General features: G+C 34.7%; 1 protein-coding gene across 1 annotated transcript; it reads right to left on the minus strand.

The window, feature by feature from the left end:
- Positions 1-3,270: 3,270 nt before the first annotated feature.
- On the minus strand, positions 3,271-10,017 carry LOC21401715 (probable ADP-ribosylation factor GTPase-activating protein AGD5). The gene is made up of 11 exons (XM_024169127.1): positions 9,767-10,017; positions 8,148-8,206; positions 7,866-7,956; positions 7,091-7,145; positions 6,890-6,980; positions 6,456-6,693; positions 5,738-5,954; positions 5,439-5,614; positions 4,893-5,138; positions 4,055-4,113; positions 3,271-3,658 (listed from the first exon to the last, which is right to left on the minus strand). Exons 1-11 carry the CDS (start codon positions 9,815-9,817, stop codon positions 3,499-3,501), a joined length of 1,443 nt encoding a protein of 480 aa, XP_024024895.1. The 5' UTR covers positions 9,818-10,017; the 3' UTR covers positions 3,271-3,498.
- Between the last annotated feature and the right edge of the window lie 17,684 nt (positions 10,018-27,701).

Here is a 27,701-nt window from a genome sequence, read left to right on the forward strand (position 1 = left end):
GATCATTAAGAAATCCCAACACGCATAGCATCGTATGATACGGTAGCTCTCCACAGTACCAACTTTAAAGTGTTGCACATATATTTATCCACATGAAAAAAAAAGATGTTTCTCTCCAATGCTAACACGGTGTGCGGAGCCAATACTCGGAGTTATCTTTCGACTTTCATAAAGCCAATTAGCATTTCTCTCTAATTTTTTATGTTGTATGTAATTTTTGTCGTAAATTTTAAGTTTTTTTTTTTTTGGAAAGGAAATTTTAAGTTATAAAACTAATAAAATATTCTTTTCAATTAAAAAACTGAAAAGTAGCAATGCTGTAAAATTTAGAAGTTAGACATATTAACCAATAAGCAATAATTGACATACATTATATTTGATACAAAATTTGACAAGAATAAAATTTGAATTAAAGTATAGCATCGTATTAGGGAGTGGTTTTAAAAATAAGACGTTTTTAAGCATGTTAAAGGCCTCCTATTAAACGATACTTCAGCACTAATTAGGCCATTTAACATTTGCCAATTCCTTTTGTGGCAAAAGGAGAAAAAAAAAAAAAAACCAGAGTAACTTTTTAGTTTTTACTTCAGTTATTATATGGTCTCAAATTGTTTTAGGTGCACACTTTAATCAAGCTCATGTAACTACTATGAATATGTGCTTTGTATTTTGATATGATTTAATGAACATCTAGCTCAGAAGTCCCTTTCTCACTCCTAAAATTACTAACCAAATATCATCTTCTGCTTCTGCTTATGGAGAAAAATAACTCAAACAGAAAACTTGACCTTTTGGAATACGCAATATGCAAAAATCTATGGTCAACATAATCATTTTCCCAAACAAGTATGAAAATGTCAATTTAGGCCAAAACGGCATGCCCAACAATCCAAAATGATTGAGTATACATGGTAGTCTTTGGTTTGCATTATGTGGCTCTAAAACAAAGCAGATTTTTGGAAGAAATTATTTATGGAGGTCAATTTTCTGCTCCCAATTGGATGGCCATTGGCCAGTTTGGAGAGATTGTGATGGTCGAGAATGTCATAGAACATTGAACTTTGAAAAATTAGGTTGAATAGACCCCCAAAAATAGATTGAAAAATGAAAAGTGTACAAATGAACAAAAAAAGTTTTCGACTTTTTCAATGCAGAGTTTACTAGCATTTAGTGTGGCCAAAACATTGAGAAATTGATCACCTCAAGAGGCAAAATGGAAAGGTTGTACAAATTGTGATTATCAGTAAGGGGAGCAAAAGACCTTTTTTTTTTTTTTTTTGAATCAACTTATGAAGAAGCTTCCTCATCTAACAATTCTTTACCATAGATGATAAAAAGTAGAACCAAACAAGTCTCAATATATTATGGTACGTGCATAGAAAGCGATACTTGAGCATTGGTTTTAGTGGGGCCGGGCTATTAATTAGCATATTAACATTCTCTGTCTCAGTTCTTTGCTACCAATATTTTGCCAACCCTCTCATAAATCCCCACAGACTACATGAGCAGAGACAAAATCATACTCCATACCGGGGTGGCTACAGGCTACATCACTAACTACAAATAATTGAAAAACAACATTAAAAAAAAGGTCTAAAAGTTCACTATAGTATTAAATTACATAAATTTGTTACTTATGGCATCAACATGTGAAGTATGGAGCAAGTGTGTCAAATATGACTTGTCCAGTTTTATCATCTAGAATTATATATATTTTGTTTTTTACTTTATTTTTGTCTTTTTAAGTTTTTCTACAAGATTCTATTTTCACTAAAATGTATAAAAAATTATCTCTTTAATATTTATATTTTTTTAATTTAATAGGATTTTATCTTACCAATAAAGAAACCTTATGGGAGAAACTCTTTTTTTGTTTTTTGTTTGTTTTTTTAAGAAATTTTTTAGTCGCCCCCGACTTTGGCAACTTAATAAAGAGCAGCAAAATGCTCCAAGTCAAATACGTTGGCCATTGATTACATGGTGACCTAAGACCTTTGACCAGTAGTTTCGTTGATATCAGTCAAAAGATAAGATCAAAAGAGTTTGAAACTAAACGACCTTGTCGCACCGACTAACCGTTGGATGCGTGACACGTGGATGTCATGAACAAGCTCAAACCCTTTTTTTTTTTCGCCCGATCTTGGATATACCATCCTCGCACCACCGTCATTGGATTTGGCTGCAATTACGTTTCAAGTAGCTATTGGCTTATTAATCTTATTGAGCAAGTTCTCATTCATTTTATCGATTTGAATTTTTAATTTTAAATTTTTACAGTAAAAAATTCTTAAAAATGTCACATCTAATTTTTTTTACTACAGTGAAAAGCTCAAAAAATGTCACATTTCAACTCGAATTAAAAACTCGAATCCGCAAAATAAATGAGGCTTGAGATAAATGCTAGTAGTAGTAACTAGACACGTGGTGTTATTTTCTGTCACTCTTTACATTTACTGTTTTACACTTATTATTTTACATGTGAAATTTATTAACATCATATATTATTATTTAAACAAAAAATAAGATAGATTGTTGTAGTCACAAAAAAAATAACAAAAAGAGTGATTCTAGTATTTTTCTCATTTGAAATAAGCTTTAAGATTAAAAATAGCTCTTTTAATCTGTAAATTTGAACAAAAATTTAAATTTTTTTATAAAAAAATGCACTCAAACCCATAAAATAAACATACTATAAGTTGATTAGAACCACTTTCAATTTTTAACATTTCTATACCCTCTTATGGGAATTCAATCCCATATATAGCACATCAGCATAGACAATAGGGTTGGATTGCAAACAAGTCAATAATCACATAAGAAATTATTTTAGGACTGGATTACTAATCATATCCAGTAGAATGTGTTTGGTATGAAGATTATTACTATGATTTAAATTATAATTCGTGACTCGCTACAGTATTTTTTCTCACAAAAAACACGTAAACTGAGAATAATTATACATTATTATTCTGAATCCGTGAATCAAACACCACATGGCAGTCCACACGTAAATATTTCCCTTTTTTTTATTTATTTATTTACCGTTATTGCCACATTACGGTTTGTAGCTTATATGTAACCATGATTTTCTGTAACCGATTTGAGACGGTAAGAATTTTTCTTTTTCCTGATGCAATATGTATGTCAGGTTATATTTCTATCTACCTATCTACCAAGTAGCAAGAAAAAGGACACAAGAATAATTCTGACTAAACATAGACATCAATCAGCATTATTTCTCACATAAAAAATTAACCAAAGAACAATTTTGAAGAGGAAAGAAAGTTCAATCAATATAAACTCGTCTTATTACTTCAGATTACACCTACTCATACAAATGATGCAGACGCCCAGAGAATAGAAAAAGCGAAAAACTGGCCTCTACAAATAGCTTACAATCCCAAAGTGAAGATAAAAATAGAAAAATGAAAGAAAATAAGTGCTCTGTAATTCAACTATTTCTGTATAGTGTGATGAGAAGCGCGGCATAATGGCTACTCATTGTTTAGAGAAAAACCCTTGTGTCAAAGAGGAAAAATCATAATCTTTAGCCGATTGTGTAGGAGATGCAGATGACATTGGAGATGGTGATTGCGTTTTACTAGCTCCGGTGAATGTTACGCCGTTGGTCGATGGGACTTGGCCCACACCATAGAAGCTACAAAATGGAAATACGAGCAAAGATTACAAGCAGTTTAAGAAACAAAACTGACATAACCCATCCATACTGCTCACATTCATAACCACTAAAGCTCCCGTCCTACACCAAGTCCAAACTCAATTTATTAATTTTCTCTTTTCTTTTAAAAAAAAAATACCCCGAAGGACAACACAAAATAAACAGACCGAAAAGGCTTACAAACTCAATCCGAAAATGAAAGCAAAACATTCACACAAGTAACATTACTATTTCAACTAAAAAGATTAACTATTTGAATTGGTTCCAGAGCGCAAAATAATAATAATAATAATAATAACAGTAACTATTGAATTGGTTCACATTGCAAATGCAACTTGAACTTTTGAACAATGATAAAACACGATTTAAACATACCCAGATGTGGAATATGGTACAGAGGTCCCAACTAGATTCGATGATCCCAAGTTTCTTGCCTGACTCAGTAGAAAACGGAGCAAAGTGTTAAATTCAAAGGATAAAGAAAAACGAACCAACATTAGATCATCTCCAATATAAATGTCAATATCAATGCAATATTTGGCACAAAAAAGTGTGGAATGGCATATTTGGAATTTTGTTCTATTTTGTGCTTTAATGCTTAATGTCATTTTAAATGTTATATCTATTTTTTGTCATAATTTTTTAAGTTTTGAAACTTGTAAAAGTAAAATTCACATTTTAAATAATTTCAAAGAGCCAACATTGTATTTATAAAATATAAAGGTCAAATTTATCACCATAATAGCACTATGAGAGCATCTCCAATACAATGTTATAATTAATGTACCAATTGTAAATTTAACATGTGAGGGCAAAAAACACTCTTCAACGCAATGCTATTTGTTGTGCCAAATTTTCCATATACTATACTTTGTAGCAAATTTTCCACCAAGTATAGCATATGAGAACTTTGGCATTTGATGTCTATTGGTTGAAATGTTTACTTTTTCTATATAATCGACGCAACTTTTGTATTTTCTAATTATTTTAAAAATATAAGTTTATTTTTACAACTTCCAAAGGTTAATAATTATAAAAAATGGTAGATTTAGCATTTCAAATAGCATTATGCATTGGAACAAAAATGAAAATAACATACCATATCATAGTTTTTGATACTAAATATACAATTGACATTAGCAGAGTGGTTTTCCTAACCAAATGCTAACAATGCATTGGAGATGCTCTTGCAATATAAACTGTTGTAATCTACCTGTGCAACTTTCTGCTGATCACCTTGACCAGCCACGGGCATCATCATTCCAGGAATTTGGTAGACCATGTTAGGCCAACCTTGAATCGGTATATTGGTACCGTTAGGCAAGGGTTGTTGCGTATTGACAGGGAATTTTGGATCTGCACCAGCAGATTTAACAGCAGCAGCCATTAGAATGGACTGCTGCTGAGCGAGCATTGCAAGTTGTTGTTGATGCATAGCAAACGGAGAGACCATATTTGACTGCAGATATTCCAATATAACATAAGACAATTTAAAATCTAGATTGCAAATAATTCATGAGAGAGAAAGAGAGAAGACAACAATTATTCATGAAAATCACACACAAAGTGGGATCTTAAAAAGTTTGAAAACTCTGTAAAACTGGACTTGAAAATAGATTGAGAAATCAAACTTCAAAAGTGAAAGAGTGCCAGAAACAGCTGTCCAAACTAGCAAAAGAGAGCAACATATTTTCCAAACTGCCAAGCAAATAAGATATTTTTCTTAGATTCTAATTATAAAACAAAATGCAGAACTTACCTTCTCAAATAGACTCATGATATCATTCTTCACGTCCTTTTGGGGATTTTCAGAAACAGATGGTGTAATTATAGGTGTATCTTTAAAGAGATCCTCAAGTCCAGAATTAGACTTGTTACTGCTCTCAACTGGTTTTGGTGGAACAGTTTTCTCAGCTGTTGATGCTTCTTGAGCAGCTGCAAATTGGATCACAAATGGCACCTTTTAACCCCAAGTAATTAAAAGAAGCATCCTATAGTCTAGAGTTAGCATGATCCGGGAAATGAAAACAATGCCGAGAAGGGGAAATAGATACATACATTGAAAACCTGCCCAGGCATTATCATCAGCAGATGCCGTCTCTGAACCATTTTCATTTGGACCATCCATGGATAGCATGTTGAAAAGGTCAGTAGCATAATCAACTTTCGGAGGGGTGGCAACAGGAGTTGTATCAGCAGCCTGCTTTGTTGCTTCAGGCTGTTGGACAACTGGTTCTACTTTTTGAACTTCTTGCGGTTTTGGAACAGGAGTGACCTGACCAGATAGATATGATATGTGATTCAAAAAATGTTTTAGTTCTCTTCCTATTTCTAAAACGAGATGAACTCAACCCTGTTACTATTACTTGATTCCTCGCATAAGCATTCACCATGCATGGCAGAAATATTGTCCTTGCATTAGACAGCCTACCGCCTACCACATAATGCGTCTTAGAGTCCAAACGTTCAATATCTAGATATTTACTCTTCAACTCCCGAGATCAAATATTTGATTCTTTCACAAAGTCACCTAGGTTGCTCCTCCACTCTAATACTAAATTCTCTTCCTTAGGAAATAGTTGTCTCTGCTATATCTTCCATTTCTTTCATGAAATTGTAGTTTTTAAGATTTTTGAATAAGACAATTTTTGGTTCATATTCGATGAAATTAACCTAAAAAAAATACCAAAATTCAAATAAAGTTCAACACAAATGGAATTCTTCAATAGAAGAACAGACGGAACAGAAATAAGGTAGGAATCATAATGCAACTTACTTGTTCAGGCACTTTAGGAGGAACAGGAACGCTTATTCTTGCAGCGGGAACGCTTTCTTTTCTAGTAGGCGGCGTTTGGATGTTCTTCCTTTCCTCGGACAATCTTTCCGAACTGCCTGCATACCCATGCCCAGTTCTCTCACTTGGTCTTGGCCAATGCATTGAAGTCTTTTCTTCCTGTCCTCTAGAAGGAGATCTTGGTTTTCCATCTCTAGGAACCCATCTTTTCTCTTCATACCTGTAAGAGTTGACAATAGTTAGCACTAAATACAGTACTCAGGTCCATACGCAACAAAGAAGCAGTGCATGTATGCAAATATGTGTGTGTGTCATATGTATCAAAGCCACAAAGGTAAGTGTATACTAGAACAGTACATCATTTTCTTAAAAATTAAAAAATGAAAGTAGCTCCCAGTTGACTATTAGAGACATACTTTGCACGTATAAAGTTCTCAATCCCCACTCTGTCATAATTTGGAGGTAGCTCCGCTTCCCAATAACTATTAGACTTCTCATTTCCCATTGCTGTATGATTGTTTTTTTTTCAAAAAAAAAAAAGAAAAAGGCTCTCGATCAAGAAAGAAAGCTGCAAGTATAAAGTAAAAGAAAATTCAGATAAAAGTAAGAAAACTTACATTGGATAAATGCAACCTGTTCCGGGAGCCATGTGTCCAATGTAGCGGAACGCACCTGCATCATAAGCCAATAAAAGTTCAATTCAGCCCATTCTAATTTTGATGGACCCATGAAACAATAAACTTTTGAAGTTCAAGGTCCAAAATGATAAGTTTTCTAGCGCAATATTTGGAAGTCAAATGTCCATGCTGGAGGAAATAATTATTCAATATTGGACAAGAGTTTTTGAGGGACGCTCTACTTTCATGGACTTTAGAAGGGAATGGCTAGGTATCTAGGTGACTGATGACTTTTGAGATCTTCTAACACAAACGAGATATATATTTGCTAAAATAGCAGGACTTCCCATATTCAAACATTCACATAAATCAAAAGAAAGTAGATTATATCTTGTTAACCACTTACTTTTGTTCTGCAACGGTTTTGTGTTGAAGCTTGAAGTTTGAAGTTCTAAATTTTATTCTTCTTAGCTCAGAACAATTCCTGTTTCTATTAGGCTTATGAATCACAAGTCATCCTATTCCTAACAGCAATGTTGCTTAGAAAATGACAGGCAAAATGGTATGTATCCCCATCAAAAGTGGCAATTAAAATACAATTGCAGGTTAAAGGAAATATTCTGCTATACTTGGGGCCCCAAGTCGGGAAAACACCTCAGCAATCTTATCCAAATTTAATTTTTGTACAAATCTTTTATGAGCCACAGCTCACAACTCTTAACTTCATAACTTTGTCAAACGATAAATGAATAGCATGAAAAGAGAAGAGAAGTACCTTTGATATGTGCACTCCCAGGCTTCTGTGGATCCCAGAACACTGCATACATATAAAGATTCCCAAATTCACGCTAGCCCATCTTGGACCCCTGAAAAATAATTAAACCATCAATTGGAATTTATATAGTGTACCGAGTGTTGACCTAATTAATATTTTTCTCATCAAAGAGTGTTAAGAAAATAAATGTGCCCCTAAATGAATTGCGTCCAATCCAAAATATTTAGTAGTTACTAGTTAGTACACAATAATAATCAGTTCTTCTAGGTAGGCAATACATACTTAGCCTTGCAGTCAGCACATTCCCTATTCTCTGGCAATTTAAGAAGCCCTTCCAATATCTACAAATATTTAAAGCAAAAGGTATAAGAATATAATCAAGAAAGACAGTAAATCGCAATAACAGGAATAAAAATATAAACTAAATAAAAGTCCATGTAGCTTAAAGACCAGTTAATAATAAAACCAAGGCAGCAATAGGAAAAATGGATTTCTCGTTCATAGATTCACTTAAGATAAGGATCAGCTTTTAGTTGTATTTGTGATGGAAAAAACAAACGGAAATGGAGCACCACAGCAAGGGAAAGCATGAAAAACAAACCACCGCACAAGAAAAACCCGGTCGGTTAGCATGTCAAAACCAAAAATCATTAAAATGGAAATAATCATAATATGACAACATGAAGAGAGAGAGAGAGAGAGACTTGTTAGAGGCTTAGAGCAATGGGTATATATGTATTGGGCATGTAAAGAAAATACTTCCTTCTAATTCACCAAGTCAAGAACGAGCTCCGCAACTTGAGATAAGCAATAATTTTGCAGGTCAAGTGTACTGTATCCTAGGGCCTAAGACCTCTTGGTCTAGTGGCATTGGGGGGTTCAGGGGGAAGGGATTTGTGAGGGAAGGTTGCGGGTTCAATCCCGTCTTGTATCAAGTGTACCATATCCTAGGCAGACTAGCATATCTTGTGATCTAAACGGTTATAAGGACAGAGGGAGGCGTACCCACAAAACCCGGGGAAATAGTACATCCCTGCATGGCACATGAATCTCTTACGAAGTGAATTGCCCATATACCCCCACCTACCATAGCGGGATTGACTGGTCTTTGTTTGCTCTATCACATCACTTTGTGGTGTGGTATTGTGCTCACAAGGTATACCCAGGAAAGAAGTTTAGTAAATACGCACTTCTCGATAACGATATCGTCATCGGAGACGCTGCGGTTGCGGACGTTTATAAGGATTTCATTAATCATTTGGCCATAGCGGGATTGACTCAAACCAAGACCTTGTCAAAGACAAGGAGCAACCCTACCGCCCCACCAAATTACTAGTGTTTATTCATTTATTTGATTAGTGAAGGATCCTATCTAAAATCCTATACCGTTATGGCAACCCCATATAGTCAAGTGCCACTAAACAACCAAACAACACCAGCAACTGAATTTTAAATATTAAACCCAATTCTCAACATTCAGAAAAATTTCAGCCTAAAACACAAAACCCAAACAATGGACTTCGATCAAAATTAGAAACTATATTTAGCAAAATAATCAACAACAAAACATATTCAACAACGATCAATCCACCAATAAACAAGCACCAAAATTCATAAGAAATCAATAAACAAAGATCAAATCCCACTAAATCAAACACATCGATGTTCCCTTTCATTGCACAAATCCGAATCTACGCACAGAAATACAATAGACTCCAATTCAAGTCCAACCATCAAAAGATTCAACAATTCGCTTTCTCTTCCATCAACGAATCCAAAATCGAATCTTATATTCCACGATCAACGATCCGAAGAAATTTGTGAGGAATTAAGATCGAAAAATACATCATTTTGCAGAATTAATTAGGGCAACATGAAAATTTAAAAGAAAAACAATACACCTTTCTGTGTTTGGCGTTAAGTTCCTTGGAAACGTTGGCCTTCTCGTTCATGGCGATCGACCAGCGAAGTTATGAGGCGAGAAAGAGGAAGTCGATGAGGAAGAAGCCCTCCGACGACGAAGGTCAGAATGGTCTTCTCAAACACTTTCTCTCTCCTCGCTTTCTCGTCTCTGATTCTTATGCGACCACCAAAAGAGAAAATGGAGAGAGAGAGAGAAATCGGAGCGGAGTCGTTTCTTGACCTTTATGTTTCTAATTCACCCTTTTTTAATTACTGAAATCAATATATATATATATATATATATTTTGAAATCAATATACTTACTATTCCTTTAAAAAAAATAAAAATAGTGTTTTTGTGCTTTCGATATAAAAAAAATAATGTTTAAGATACTAATTTTAATCTCCCTATTTTTGTAACGACTTACATAATATACTTATAAGATTGTCATATCAATTAATAATATGTAACTACGTTTAATATTTAAAAAATGACAACTCTATTATAAAACGTAAATTGATACATAATAATTAAAATTAGAGTTGATATTTCTAGCACTACTCATGAATTATTATGTTATTTTCTCTGTTTATTTTTTTTGCTTTGCCAGTATTTTCTTCTATGGACTATAGGTGGCAAAGACAAGTAGGCAACGATGAGCTCGTGTTAGCCAAGAGTTATTATGCGGCACGTGTGAAGACGATTTGGATCATGTGTGGAGAGATCCATTTCAAGAGAAAAGTTGACGGGACCAATTTAACCCGACGTTGGCGGATTTGTGCGACGTAGAAACTGGTGTTTACCAATACCATATAAAAACCAATATGCACTTACGGTGAGTGGTTTTGATTTCTAGAATCGACTCACTCTACATCATTGTGGTTCTCATTTAAATGAAAATCCAACAATAGGATTATGGGTTTATCCTCCATTAATTCGCATTGTCTTTTTTAAAAATCCAAAGAATCTCAATTTCATTGGAAAAAGCAACTCGACCCAATTTAAGGGTCTGTTTAGTCCGCCGATTCGAGTTGAGATGTGACTTTATGTGAGAGTTTTTTACTGTAGTAAAAAAATTAAATGTGATTTTTTCTGAAAACTTTTTACTGTCGCAAAGCTCGAATCGGTGAAATGAACATGGCTTAAAAAAACCCACAATCCATTTGTTTCATAGGTTTAAACTATTGTTCAAACTATTTTGATCTCTTATAAAATTAAATGCTTGTTCAAACTTTTTTGTTTAAACCTATGAACCAAACGAGCCATTAGTGTTCCAACCAATTAGAAGACTTCAACGGCATGCTTACTTACGCGTAATTGAAATAGACATGACTAGGAGTGTGTATGATTCGAAGTCAGAATAAGTTCTTTAATTGGTGATAGGATTCGGAATCGGAGTCACTCTAAATAATCAAAATAAACTAGTGTAAAAGTACTAATATACTCTTTAAGTAAATTTTGTATTTTTAATTTAAAAATAAATTGTGTACTTATTATATTCAAATTCATCACGATTAAAATATTTAATACAATAATAGGGTAATAAAATAATAAATATAAATTGCATTATTATTTTTAAAGTATAAATATAAATTGTAAAATTTGAATATAATAAATAAAAATAAAAAATCAAGTGTCAAAAATTTAAAAATATTATTATTTTAATAAACAAAATAAAGTACATATTTATTATATAAGAATTAATAATAATTAGGCTAATATTATAATATTAGGTAAATAAAATAAAAACATAGACAGTAATTATTATTTTTTAATTTTAATTTTAATTTTACATTTATAAATAAATTAGGACAAAGTAGTAATTTAATATTAGTATCAAGGATGAGAGTGCCAATCTGGAAGTGAGTATGCCATTACCAATCTCATTCCTCAATCTCAAATTTGAGTGGAGCCCACCAATCTTATTTCCATTTTAATCTAGAATAAAAAGAGCAAGTAAATATAAAATTAACTCTCATTTTCCAATCATCATAAGTAAACATGCCATAGATCCATTAGCTTAAATCTTAGTGAAGGCATAGTTGTTTTCTAATATTCGGCTTGCTATGAATCTTCTTTAAAACTTTCATTTAAGCTAAAGCAAGTTTATGAAAAATAGTGCTTCTTAGTCCAGCTGGATATGAATTTAGGGGGTGTCAAAGTTAGGTTTTGTCCGTTATTATGCCAATGCATTACGCATTTTGATCCTCCTACTTACATTGATGCGCAAAAAATTGAAAATGCTAAATGATCACCTATAATAATTAATTAATTCTCATTATTAATTTTAAATTATTGAATTTTTTTTTATTAAATTGTATGCCTTTGTGTAACAATTCATGTTCTTGTAAATGAATGATAAGTGGAACGTGTGCGCGCGCGCGCGTGTATATATATATATATATATATTGGCGGTTGGCTAATCTGTAGGGGTATCAACGTTGAACACGCTCAAGTAAAATGATATTCTAATGCTGTAGCGAAGCAATTGTTCCATTATAGAACGGAAAAAGAGAACACGCGTAGATATAGATATAGCAAGAAATATATATATATATATATATATGTATGTATATATATAATGAAAAACTTCCACAACCTTACAATTATTTTTGGTCAATATGTTGCGTGGCTATCCATGATTCCTCCACCTAATACATGATTGTTTCGCAAAACTTCTAAAGGTCGACCCTTGAATGAAAAATTTAAATGGTTGGAATGTAACCTTTTTATTCTTTGTTTTACGTGTGAAATCATATCACCTCAATAACAACCTAATTGGTGCACTAGAGAGGGCAAAGAATTTGTCCCAAAATCAACTTTTACTTTTCTCAATAGTAAAAAAAATTGTTTCGTGTCACCTCGTTCTCCATATTCTTTACCTATAACAACAATTCAGAATACAATAATGAAATGAAAATGACCTCATCTAATATTTAAGTTTTTTTTTTCTTTTGTTTTTACTAAATAAAAATGAGAATTAACGGTATTTTTAGACTCTCAGCCCAACGATCATTTGACAATCTATTGAAAGACCAAAGGTTGAACAAAAAGAGATTTCACTATGAACAATGATAATCTCTAAATACTAGATGAGAGAGTCTTAATAGATCGTCTTTTGTCGCTATATCATCACCACAAGTGATACGTAACCTAATTATTTTTAGGGTAAAACTTAATCTAATTTAAGTTGAATGATGGTCTCAATTTCACTTCCATCATATTACATCACATAATTAATTAGCTAAAGAGGGATCTTAATTGGAAATATGCAGTATTGAACCCATGCAGAGAGGGGGAAAAAAGGCATGCTATGTAAACCGATTGGTGGTGTCACAAAATTTTAACTTTTTATTCTTTATTTTTTATTTCTTTTATTTTTGACAAAATGATCCATCTAATAATTAGTTAATTAAATAATTGATTGCATGGGCATTAACAGACGTTTGTAATTTTTATCCCTAACCCTTGTGATTTTGTTTGTTATGGTTTTCCAAAATGCTCCTTTTATAAAAAAAAGGAAAATCCTTATTTTAATTTAGTCGCTAAAAGCCTCTTTGCAAATTGTTTCAAGATAATTTAAGAGATAATTGTTCTTCTACTTTGACAAAATGATTCGTATGATTGTTTTGCTTCTTCGTCAATAAACGAAATTCTTCCTTTCCGCTCCCTTTTAAGCAACAAATTAATTCCACAATTAGAAATTATAATCAGTAAACATAATTTTCCATTGCATAAACAAATAAAGAAATAACAAAAATACAACAAAAAGATAATAAACAATCATTATAATAAAAAGGGAGATGGGTTTATCTTGAAATAAAAACCAAATAAATGGTGTATATGTATTCACATAATTCAAAAGCAATAGCAAAAGAAAACCACTTGAATATGCAACGATCTCTAGTTGGATCAACATATATTCCGTTTATTATAGTTCAGAAAATGACCTGTGGGTATTGAAGTTTGACAATGAATAAAATGAAACTATTTTGCAAGAAGTTGGTTAAGTGTATAAACAATTTCATACCTCACCATGACCTGTTATTTTCATTCATAATACTTGTAGCAGAACATTTTAAAGCACACATTCAATTATATAAGTCAGTTACACACGCATATGTGTGTGTGTATATGTGTGTGTGTGTATATATATATATATATATATATATATATATAGACACACACATGGATGTGATATAGTGGGGACTATTCTCATATCTCATAACCAAAAAGAGCAACGAAAAGGGTAAGGAAAAAAGAAAAAGAAGGAGAAGGGAAGAATTATGGTGGGAATCTATGAATCCACTTAATAACAAGTGGGTTGGGAAAAAAAAAAAAGAGGTTATTGGGGTGGCCATGTGATGTCCACATTGAATGGTCACACATTCGTATCTTTGGTGGATTGTCTAGCTATGTACAAGAAAAAAAAAAACAAATTCAATTCCAATTCGTGAGTCTTAATCATTGACTTGTTTTCTTCATATTCGCCTTTATTTTATTGTTACATCAATTTTTCATGATTGAATCCTATTAATATTAAAGCTAATCACTTTGGGTGCGTTTGATAGATGGATTTAAAATCATGATTCTGGATCATGGTTCAAAATCATTGTTTGTTTAAAGTGATTCTGAATCATGATTCAAAATTTTAGTTTGGATGATTCTGAATTATGATTCTGAATTTGATGTGATGTTTTAAACTAGCTCAAATTATAATTCTAAAACTACCCCCTCTTGATTCAAGGTGATTTAAACCCCTGATTATGAATCATGGTTTCAGAATCATGATTTGAACCCAAAATCATGAATCATGGTTATAGTTTCAGAATTATGATTAGAATCACCCTAGTTTGAATCCTCGTACCAAATGAACCATTTATCTTTCCCAACTCACAATAGAAAGAAAAAAAAAGCAATAAAAATAATAATTTGTTGGAATCTCTACCTCAAGTCTAAAGACTTAGGGTGCGTTTGGTAGATGAATCTAGAATCATGATTCTGGATCCTGGTTCAGAATCAGTGTTTATTGTGATTTTGAATCATGATTTAGAATTAGTGTTTGGTTTGGATGATTCTGAATCATGATTCAAAATCTGATGTAATATTTTTATATAACACCCCGGAGAATTAAATGTGATTAATTAAGGTAATTAAGATTTATTAGTGTGCCTGATCTGAATTAATTAATTGGTTACTAATTAATAAATGTTTCTGACGTGTAATTTAAATAATTCCAAGGTATTTAAATATTCTCAGTATTTATATTTTTACCCAGAAATGTGTATGAACACATTTCTGGACTGTCTGTTAAGTTTGTGCCACCTGTCCCTTTTTCCTTTTCTTTTCTTTTCTTTTCTTCCTTTTCCTTTTCCTTCCTGAGCACTCTCTCTCTCTTTCACTCTTTTACTCTTTTACTCTCTCATTCTCTCACACTCACTCTCTCTTTCTCTCTCCCGTTTTGCTTCAAAATCAACCGGATCTCGAACCAAAGAGGAATTTCAAAGAGTTTTCAACGTCAAGAGAAGGATTCGAGGTAAGATTATTAAAAGAACCTCTCTTGAATCTCAAGTTTTCGGATTTTAAAACTTATTTTTGGTTCGAAATGAATTTTGAGTAGAACTATGGTAGAAATTGGAAATCTTGGGTTCTTTGGACTTGATTTAGGGCCTAGAACCTGGATCTAGTGGTTGTCCCTTGAGATATTATGATTTGGGACTGGATTTATAGGTTTTCAGACTGATTTTGTGAGTTTTCTCACACTGGTGTTCTTCACCGGTCGACCTGTGTGGTCAACCGGATTGCATTGGCCTGACCGGTCGACCTGTCCAATTGACCGGATTGCACACCACCGGCCGACCGGTGGTGTAACGCCCTCCGGAGTTAAACTTATTTAATTATGATAATTGTGGTTTATTAGTGTGCCTGAATCGATTTTCTGAATTAATCATGAACTTTTAAATTTATTTTGGTATTTACAGTTTCGCCCCTCTTTGTTTTATTTATTTTTCCTAATATTTTCTTTCCAATTTTTCTTTCTCCTTTTCTCTCTTCTTTTCTTTTTCCCTATTTATTTTTCCTCTCTCTTCCTCACGTTACTCTCCCTCTCTCTCTGTGTCTCGACACACACACTCTCTCTCCCCATCAGTCTCTCGAGCTCACTCTCCATCTCTCTCTATCTATCTCTCTCTCTCCCTGCCTCGTTCATCTATCCATCTCTTTCTCAAAGTTTTCTTTCTCAATGGCCTGATTTAAACCAAAAACGGAGGTTTCCAAGAGGTTTTCAACATCAAAGTTTGGATCGAGGTAAAACTCTTTAAAACTTACTTTAGATTTTCAGATTTAGCCTTATGGAACTCGTTTTAGTCGAATTTGGTGATTTTTAGTTTAGATTTCTTTTTCGAATGGATTTCGAATGCATTTTGATGAAACCTTGATCAAAATTAGGGGTTTTTGATTCTTTGGACCCTATTTGTTGATTTGAAACTGGATCTATGAATTTCCCTTGAGAATATGTCGAAATTGACCTAAAATTTCAGGATTTCGCTTTGTTTCACGCGGATCGGCCATGGCTGGCCCTAGAAATCTTCCCCTCCGGTCGACCGGTCACCCCTCCACCGGCCGACCGGTGGAGTTACACTCCTCTGTCACCGATCGACCGGTTCCCACTGAAGCCGACCCTAAATAGCCCAAAACCTTGTTTTAACCACGAAATTCGATGTGGGATTAACCTAACCTCATTTGAGAACTCAAAATGAGTGGATTAGGCACATGAATCCTTGTTTTCCATTCGATTCTCCAGAATAAATCTCCATTGTTAAAGAATCATGATTTGAATTAAGAATTGTTTATGAACATTGATTTTGAACTATGACACACTAATGTGATACAATTGCATCTAATTAAACGAGAATGTTTTGTGAGAAAGATCAAACTCTAAATTGTTGATTTTGATGGCAAAGTTAGTGGCACGATTGGAATTGGAGCCTCAAAGGCAAGCGGAGCTAGGGCTACGTGAAGATAGCCACAGGTTTAACATCCGAGAGGTAGGATATTCTTGTCCATATCTTTGTTAGCCTCATTTTAAATGATTTTGGCCCATGAAAATGTTTTAGAACAAAACACGTTTAAAGAAAATGATTTCAAAGGAATAACATGAGAATGCTATTAAGTTTTCCAATGATTTTGAAAATGAGATTTTAAAGAGTATCATTTCTTAAAATGAAATATCTTAAGAAATGATACAAAGCATGGTGGCCTCAGAGATCGGGATGTGGGAATCACATCCTTGGGGGCAGGTCCCGAAACCCGTACGAATCCACTTCTTGCTTAGTGGAATTATGGCTCTGCACTTTTTACTAGACAGACATTTTATCGCTTCTTGTTTAGTGGTATGATGAGCTGCACACTTTCATTATACAAACATTTTCTACTATATGAGTATTTCCTTTTCGAAAAAGGGATGACCGGTTTCGGGTGTATCTCTTCGGACCGTGAGTACCTTTATTTACTACGTTTTATAAAATTATATCCTACTGGGCATTTCGCTAACTTTTATTATGTTTTCAATATATTAAACCCCTCCAGGCGACGCGAGGAGTAGTGCGGAGTAGGTAGCTACTACCGGTGACGTGGACTCGTCTTCAGGAGGCGAAGAGTTGTATTTCTTCTTATCATTTATCTCAAGACATGTATAAAAGATTATGGATTGTGAACTTAAATATTGCTAGACTGTGGTTGATGTCACATTTACTTTTGTTTATATTCATGTATGCTAAACACCTATGGGAATTCCTGACTTGATACCAGGGACGTGGTTTTAAACTGGTTTAGTTGGAAATTCCACCACCTTTCTTGAAATTAAATTTCTCTTGAATGCAGGGGCTCATTTAGAAATACCTAGATGTTTTGGATTTAAAAAAATTAAAATATTTGCAACATTATTTGCTAATCACTCTCTTAAATAGGTTTAAGTTTCTAAACAAGCATCCACGTCACTAACCCCGGTTTGGGGGCGTGACAGGTGGTGTTGCATTGCTCTGTCACCAGTCGACCGGTGTACACGGGGTTTGACCCTGTTTGGCATGAAAATGCTGTTTTGACCCTTGTTTTTTAGGAGAACCCAAATTAGCTTCATTTGGGGACCTAGAGTAGATGGATTAGCATCTTTAACCCATGTTTTGAGATTAAAAACCCTTGGAATGATGAATTGAAACATGAAATGGTTTGTAAAATTGGTAATTGAATTATGGCACACTAATAGGAAATCAAAGGATGTAATTGAAACTAAATTGCTTTAGGAATGAGAATTAAATCCTAAAGTGTTGTCTTGTATCAGTGCTGGCTAAGGACTCGGACTGAGTGGCTTGAGGAAGCGGAAGCCGAAATAGTGCACCACTAGCCACAAGTTTGATATCTACGAGGTAGAATTTCTGATCCCTTTCTTTGTGAGCCTGTTTTCAAAAAGGATTTTGGCCTTGCAAATGTTTTAATGAAAAGGGGCTTGTTTGCAAAAGAAAAGTATTTAAAAACCCATGGCTTGTTGTAGTTCATGGTACCCATGGCTTGTTGTAGTACATGGGACCGTGGCTTGTTATAGTTCATGTGACTGATGGCTTGTGTAGTTCATGAGATTATAACGAACGATTTCATAAAGTTTAATGAACGATTTCTTAAGATAAGAGATCTTGCGAATCGGTAAACTGGCTGATGGCCAAGATAGGATGTGGAGAGTGCATCCTTGGGGGCAGGACCCGAAACCCCAGGGGTATGGCTTATGCACGTGGTTCCGGCTGTAATACAGATATATTTTCAGATATATTTCCTTTGAGAAGAAGGATGTGAGGTTCCGGCTGTTGTGTCGGGACTGAATGTCATAATTTATTTACTTATTCATTTATTTATTTATTCACTAATTTATTTATTCAGTTTTATAAATTATATCCTACTGGGCATTTCGCTCACGTTTTATTGTTTTATAAATGTAAACCCCTCCCAGGTGATTCTAGGAGCGGTGCGGAGTAGTTGGATTATTTGCTACCGTCCGATCAAGTGAGGATTGTGTTCATCCTCTTGGGTATATGTAAGGATTTGTAAAATTCTGTAAACTCTGATATTTGAATTCTAGACTATGGATGATGTCTGTAATGTAATGTTATTTACGTGTCATGTATGTACAATAATGAGATCCTGTGGATAGGTCCTGTAATTTATTTTAATCAAGTGTGGGGCTCGTTGGGAATTTCCTTTATTATCATGCGTTTAACCCCTAATCGAGCTCCACGTCACCGGCCCTTGCACTGGGGCGTGACAGAGTAGTATCAAAGCCTTAGGATAAGAATCCACATGATTGTACATACATGTGTGACATCAGGAATCCACTGAACAGTCTAGTTTCTTTTCAGTTAAAAAAGATGCCGTCGCGTCGCATGACGGTTAACAACCCGGCACCACAGAACCAAGAGTTCATGGATGCTGCTTTCCAAGGAATGGTCACTCGAGCTCAGAATGAGCGACTGGCCGAGGATAGGAAGCATGGTTACTTACGGGAATTTAGACGTACACCAATCCCCACGTTCAATAGTGAGGGAGGACCCCAGGAGGCGAAATTCTGGTTTGATTCCATAGTTAAACACTTGAATACTATGGGAGTGCCTGATGAATACTGGGTGGAATTCGTGGTGTACAAAATGGAAGGTGATGACGGGTATTTCTACCAATAAATCAAGTACTTTTAAGCTTGAATATTTGTAAGTTTTCAAGCATTTTTGTTAGTTTAATGTCTTTTGTGTGTTTTTTATAGGAGTTATAAATAAATGTGAGCTTAGATGATTTTGCATGAAGCAAAGAAGAATATTTGCCTAACTTGTGAATCAATGGCAAGAAGAGGCGAAAGAGGATTTTAAGGCACAAAAGAGGAGGCTTGGAATGCAAAAAAGCGGGCTGCAGCGCACCCTTTTGGGCTACAGCGCTCAAAGGAATGCAAAGAAGTCCAAAGAGCAAGCGAAGCGCAGGCTGCAGTGCACCCAAACGTGCCCAGCTCCAAAAATGCACGCTGCAGCGCACCAGAGGGGCTGCAGCGCGCCCAAAACGTGCCCAGAGGCTGGATACGCGCTGCAGCGTGCCCAAAGGGTGTTACAGCGCGCCAAAAGGGCTTAGGAATGTGTCCTACGCGCTGCAGTGCGCCCAAAGGTGCTGCAGTGCGTCTCAGCCCCTGCGAGTGAAATCCCTCTTCCAAAAATGCGCGCCGTAGCGCGTTTTCACGTGGGCTGCAGCGCACGACTAAATCTCTAGCTCTGAAATGTTGTATTATAAAAGGAAAGAGATGCCATTTAGAAGGAGAGCCCAGAAATATGAAGAAAACATCAAAAGGAGGCCGAAATCCTTCATCTTAGAGGTCCTTGTAAGCTCTTCAATGGATATTGGGTTTTATCTTCTTTCATCTATTTTTCCATGTTGAGCTAGACATTAAATCTAGGACTTGATGTAGTTTTATTTGAACTATGTTTTGAATATTTTGTTAATTGTTAATTTAATTTCATTTTCAATTCATTTATGTTTCTCTATGCTTAATGCTTCTAATTTATTTGGCCAATGAGTTAGATGATTTTTAGATTGCGAATTTGATGCTCGAGAGAGATTGAGTTCTTTATCTAGATTTGAGAAACATAGTCTAGGTTGTTGTGAGACCGAGAGGAGATCAACAGTTAGATATTCAAATTAGGATTTAGGTCGTTGTGAGGCCGAAAGGCGATCAATATTCTTATTTTCTAATTCTAAAGGCGAAGCTTAATTTGTGTTTTAATATTCATTTCGAATATGGCTATTATTTTAGGTACTTAAATACAATTCCTTGTGAGGCACTCGAGAGAGGTTGCGAGGTGACATAAGAGCCTTGATTAATGAATTGAATGTTGGCCCAAGGTTGAATATTCTCATATTTTGATGATCACAAACACAATGTATTATGTCTCTAATGATTCTATTTTGAGTTGTGTATTTAGCGTAATTATTGTTATAAATCAACTCAAGAAGCATTTTGAGGAATACAATGCAAATACATTCAAGATTGACAAATGCAAATTGAAGAAGGAATTCAAGGCTTGAAGTGCTAAAATATCAAAGATCAAGAGCAAGCAAACACTGGACAAGTACTAATAGTTTTTTTTTTAATATCTCCTTAGTCTTGTATTTGATTTTGACTTCATACTATCATGATTAATTTTTGTTTTGGCTCATGCACACACTCACATTATTCTTTAAAAATGAGACTAAACTTAGTGCATAATGACATTTGGCCTAAAAGTACAAATGTGTGAAGATTTGAGGCAAATTAAGTGTCATCCGGTCGACCTACGTCGTCCGGTGACAGAGAAGGCTAAATGCACCGGTCGACCGGTGATGCCTCAACCGGTCAACCGCTCCGGTCGACCGGTTCTGTTCAACAGCCACTCCGTAAGAATGTTGAACAGCATGAATTCAAATTTGTATCAACCGGTCAACCGCTCCGGTCGACCGGTACTGGGTAAACGGGCAAAAATATGACCGTTGGTAAAAGAGTTTAAATAGAGAAAAGCTATTTTTTCTCAATAGCGATCCTTGTGAAAAACAGAGAACGAGTTCAAAGTTTCATAAATCTAAAAGAGAGTTCTCCTTTGTGTCCACATAATCATCATCTTCTCAAAATTCTTAACTCTCTCACATACATTTGAGCCTAACTTGAGTTATATTGTGATAGTGTGAGTTCATCATCTCCTAGTGATTTCAAATTGTGTAAAACCTTTGTTAGGAGAGTGAAACTAAGTGCTTCATTACTCATAATCATTACTTTGGTATTGGGTTACTTGGTTGGTCGATCTCCGTGAAAAATCGACATTGTGTAAGAGGTTAGGCGAAGCCTCGGGTAGAAAGATTCGCCTTCTTATAAGAGGAGTGATCATGCCGGAAAGTTGATTGAATAGTGAAAGAGGTCGAGAGGCGGAATATCTCGGCAACAGTGGATGTAGGCAAATTCATTTGTCGAACCACTATAAATCTCATTTGCATCTCTCTAACTCTATCTCTTTAATTTTCGCACTTCAAATTTAATTGCTGACATTGATTGTCTTAACTCATCGTGATAAATTTATTGAACTCTTTTTATCATATTAGATTGGTCTATTCCATGTAAATCAAGTGGTTGAGCTATTGTATTAACTTACATAATTTTTTGTACACCAAGTGTTTGTTAAAGGTTCGTTGTTCAATTAATTGTCTATATTTAGTTTAATCTTTGAAGAATCATATAAACTCTAGAAAAATATTCAAAACCCAATTCAGCCCCCCTCTTGGGTAGCCTTATTCGGGACAACAATTGGTATCAGAGCAAGGTTGCTCAAATTTCTTTAAAAAAAAAAAAAAAAAGGGAAAAGATTTTACAATCTTGAGCATGGCTACACAAAACTTTCAAAACATGGAAGGTCAATCCACACATAGCCCTCCTCTTTTTAATGGGGTTGATTATAATTATTGGAAAGTAAGAATGAGAATTTATTTACAATCTATCGATTATGCCTTATGGCGAAATGTCGAAAATGGTCCATTTGTTCCCAAAAAGAGAAATGAAGATAAATTAGTTCCTAAGGACCCTAGTGAATATGATGAAGATGATGAAAGAAAATTATCCTTAAATGCTAAAACTATGAACATTTTGTATTGTGCTTTAGATAGAAATGAGTTTAATAGGATCACTTCATGTAAGTCTGCACAAGCCATATGGCATACTTTAGAAGTAATACATGAGGGTACAAACCAAGTAAAAGAAACTAAGATAAATCATCTCGTTCGTGCATTCAAAATGTTCGAAATGAAAGATGATGAATCAATCACCTTTATGTACACACGATTCACTGATATAGTTAATGGTTTAAATTCTCTTGACAGACCGTTCAAGGAAAGTGAATTGGTGAACAAGATCGTGAGGTCATTGCCTAAGTCATGGAGTGTCAAGAGAACCACATTGGAGGAAATGAAGCACCTATCAACTATCTCTCTTGATGATTTGATGGGATCTTTAATGACTCATGAACTTTCGTGAATGAAAGACAAGGAAGAAGATGATAAGAAGAAAAAGGGAATGGCATTGAAAGCTTCAATCCAAAAAGAAGTTAATGAACAAGAGGAAGAAGACGAACTTGATCAATTAGACAAGGAAATGATCTCCCTATTCACCAAGAAATACAAGAGATTCTACAACAAGTATAACCAAGGCAAGAGCTCAAGAAGAAATGAAGAAAGGGGAGACAAAATTAAAAGAGATGAAATCATTTGCTATGATTGCAAGAAGCCCGGACACAAAAGGACGGAGTGTCCTCTCAAAAGGAGCAACAAGAAGAGCTCCAAAAGAGATGAACTCAAAAAGGTTCTCCAAGCAACTTGGGATGAATTAGAGCTCGGAGAATCCGATAGTGATGAGCAAGAAGAAATAGCAAATATGTGCTTCATGGCCTTTGATGATAATGAGGTAACTTCAAATTCTAAACTTCATATCGAGGAAAATAGTATTATACCTTTTTCAAATGAGGATATAGAACATGCATTTTCCGAATTACATAAAGAATATACTAAACTTGCTGATAGAAATGCATCTCATAGAAAAACTATAGAACTACTTAAGAAAGAAATCACATTGTTGACAAATGAGAAAAGTACGATATTATGTGAAAATGTCTCCTTAAAAGAAAAGGTTGATGATTTGACAAAGATCATTTTGAAGTTCACCAATGGAAAGAAAAACTTTGATCAAATGCTTGGTGGACAAAGATGCGTTTTCAACAAAGGAGGTCTTGGTTACAAGCCTCATGTAAAACAAAAATATTTTAAAAACTATTTTGTCAAAGCATCAACATCGGATTCAAAATATGTGTGCACTTATTGTAATCAAAATGGCCACACATCTTTCTCATGTGCCATTAAAAAGAACACATATTTTGAAACCAAACAAGTTTCAAGAACTAACCCTCAAGGACCCAAATTTATGTGGGTACCAAAAATCAAAACTTGATTTTGCCTTGTAGGAGCCAAGAGAGGAAAAGGTCAAGTGGTTTTTAGATAGCGGATGCTCAAAACACATGACGGGAGACCTTTCCTTACTTAAAAACTTCACAAGGAAAAACGGAGGACGTGTGACATTTGGCGACAACACAAAAGGAAAAATTCTTGGAGTTGGCGATGTCGGTAATAGTGCCTCTCCCTTAATTGAAAATGTATTTCTTGTTGATAATTTGAAACATAACTTACTTAGTATTAGCCAATTGTGCGATAAGGGATACCGAGTTGTTTTTGAATCATCAAAATGTTTGATTGAAAATGTTTGCAATAATGAAGTGGTGTTTATTGGTGATAGAAGTGAAAATGTTTATACAATAGATATTGAAAAGTTATCATATAAAAATCAATGCCTTTCCGTTTTAAATGATGATTCTTGGCTTTGGCATAGAAGACTTGGTCATGCTAGCATGCACCTACTTTCAAAACTTTCTAGAAAAGAAGTTGTTAGAGGATTACCAAACCTTCCTTTTCAAAAGGATAAAATTTGCGATGCATGTCAATTTGGAAAGCAAGTTCGAACCTCTTTCAAATCTATTTTAGAAATCTCTACAACAAGACCTTTGCAATTGCTTCACATGGATCTATTTGGTCCATCAAGAACAACAAGTCTTGGTGGAAAACATTATGCATTTGTCATTGTTGATGATTTTTCAAGATATACATGGGTAATCTTCTTAGCAACTAAAGATGAGGCATTGAAAACATTTTTATATTTTTGCAAAAGAGTTCAAAATGAGCAAGGTTATCTAATTACTACCATTAAAAGTGATCACGGTGGAGAATTTGATAATGATGCTTTTGAAACACTTTGTAATGAGAATGGGTATAAACATAATTTCTCGACACCAAGAACACCACAACAAAATGGTGTTGTTGAAAGGAAAAATAGAATTCTACAAGAAATGGCTAGGTCTATGTTAAATGAAAATGGATTACCAAAATACTTTTGGGCCGAGGCGGTTAACACTTCTTGTTACATTGTAAATAGAGTTCTTATTAGACCAAAAATGGATAAAACTCCATATGAGCTTTGGAAGGGTAGAAAACCCAACATTGGTTATTTTAGAGTCTTTGGTTGCAAATGTTTTATTTTAAACACCAAAGACAACTTGGGAAAATTTGATGCAAAATCCGATGTTGGAATTTTTCTTGGTTATTCTACTACTAGCAAAGCTTATAGAGTATTTAATAAAAGAACTTTAGTTGTAGAAGAATCCATGCATGTCGTATTTGATGAAACTAACACCTTTGTGGAGAAAAGTCTAGATGATGATGATTTAGGTTTGGAGCATAAAATGAGCAATATGGAGTTGAATGACAAAGAAGCAATGGATCCCAAGGAGAAAGAACCTCAAACCTACAACACACCACAACGTCAAGAGGATCAAGTTAATGATTCAAAACAAGATAGTACATCCAATCAACTACCGAAGGAATGGAGGTATAGTACCTCTCATCCTAAAGATAAAATCTTAGGTGACATCTCACAAGGAGTGGTTACTAGATCATCACTTAAAAATGTTTGGAATAATTTAGCTTTTCTTTCACAAATTGAACCAAAAAGTTTTAAAGATGCCGAAAATGATGAATTTTGGATTTTAGCGATGCAAGAAGAGCTAAATCAATTTGAAAGAAGTGATGTATGGGATTTAGTCCCTAGACCTAGTACTCAATCTGTGATTGGCACCAAGTGGGTCTTTAGAAATAAGAGAGATGAGCACGGAGTGATTGTGAGAAACAAGGCTAGACTAGTGGCCCCGGGTTTCAATCAAGAAGAAGGAATAGATTATGAAGAAACCTTTACACCAGTTGCTAGATTAGAATCCATTAGAATGTTATTAGCCTTTGCATCCCACAAAGAGTTCACTCTTTATCAAATGGATGTTAAAAGTGCTTTTCTTAATGGATACATTGTAGAAGAAGTATATGTAGAACAACCACCCGGTTTTCAAGATCACAAGTGTCCGGATCATGTTTTTAAATTGAAAAAGGCTTTATATGGTTTAAAGCAAGCTCCTAGAGCTTGGTATGACAGACTTAGTAAATTTTTACTCCAAAATGGATTTTCAATTGGAAAAGTTGATACTACACTATTTACACAAACAAAGGGTGAGGATCTAATTATTGTACAAATTTATGTTGATGATATTATTTTTAGTTCTACTAATGTTATCCTTTGTGAAGAGTTTTCAAAGTGCATGCATAGTGAGTTTGAAATGAGTATGATGGGAGAGCTCAACTTCTTCCTTGGTCTTCAAATCAAACAAACAAAGGAAGGCATCTTCATCAATCAAGCTAAGTATGTCAAAGATCTACTTAAGAAGTTTGACTTTGAAGGCATGAAGCCTCTATCTACTCCAATGAGCTCATCTATAAAATTAGACAAGGATGTAAATGGTAAGGCAGTGGACATAACGAAATATCGAGGTATGATCGGATCCTTACTTTACTTAACCGCAAGTAGACCAGACATTATGTATAGTGTTTGTTTATGTGCTAGATATCAATCAAATCCTAAAGAGTCTCATCTAAATGCGGTAAAAAGAATTTTTAGATATCTTAGTGGCACTAAGAATTTAGGATTATGGTATCCAAAGGGCACACACATTGACTTGTTTAGTTATTCGGATGCCGATTGGGCAGGCTGCACCATAGATAGGAAAAGTACTAGTGGTACATGCCATTTTCTAGGATTTGCACTAGTGTCTTGGTTTAGCAAGAAGCAAAATTCGGTTGCTCTATCAACCGCGGAAGCCGAATATATCTCGGCAGCCAGCTGTTGTGCGCAAGTCCTTTGGATGAAGCAAACACTTCTGGACCTAGGATTGAGCTATGATCATGTGCCTATCATGTGTGATAACACCAGTGCAATCAACTTGTCAAAAAATCCAGTTTTTACATTCACGCACCAAACACATAGAAATTAGACATCATTTCTTGCGTGATCATGTACAAAAGGGTGATATCACATTAGAATTCATTAGCACTAATCATCAAATTGCGGATATCCTTACCAAACCTCTAGCCCTTGAAAGATTTGCTTCACTTAGAAGAGGTTTAGGATTATTAGATGCTACGGAACTAAATTTGATCACTTAGGAATTAAGAATTGTATCTATAACTAGATAATTTGATGCTGAAATAGATTGATATTGTTATTTTGCTTGTGTGATGGTGTATGAGGAAACATATGCTATATTTGGTTGTTGGTTGATCTGGCCTTGTCTGCCAAAATCAACTATCCTTTCACGTTTTCTGTATACACCGGTCGACTGGAGACAGAGAAGTTATAATCACCGGTCGACCGGTTAAGCTTGTCCGGTCGACCGCATCGGGCGACCGGTGGTTCGCGTCAGGCCGTTTAAAATCGGCTCTGAGATTTATTTTCCCTCAATCTCTCAAACTCAAACTCGAGCCCTAGGAGCCAAAAACACCCCCAATCCACAACATTCATCAAAATCATCCGAGTTTCTTCAAATTTCCTCTACAATCATAATCAAACCCTCTGAAGAAACGTTCTTCCTCACACATTCTCATCTCTTTCCACTCTTTCTCAACTTTCACTTCAAATCCACTTAAATCCGGAAATCACCCACAAAGTGTTCGACAGATTGCTTCAATGGCTTCGCAGGGTCAATCATCACGTGGAAAAGGAAAAAATGTGAAATCCACTTCCTCTGGGCCACGAAAGAAGGTATCCAATGCTGAATTTAATTCTCGTTCCTTTAAGCTTTTTGAAAAGAAATCCATTGTAGAAGGAAGATTTGTGGATTTTAGTGAGTTTAGAGAGTTAGACATTGAGAGATTGTTTGAGACTCTAGGTTGGAAAGCATTTGTGGAGGTTAA

This window comes from Morus notabilis, unplaced genomic scaffold, assembly GCF_000414095.1.
Source record: "Morus notabilis unplaced genomic scaffold, ASM41409v2 Scaffold285, whole genome shotgun sequence".
Lineage (NCBI taxonomy): Eukaryota > Viridiplantae > Streptophyta > Magnoliopsida > Rosales > Moraceae > Morus > Morus notabilis.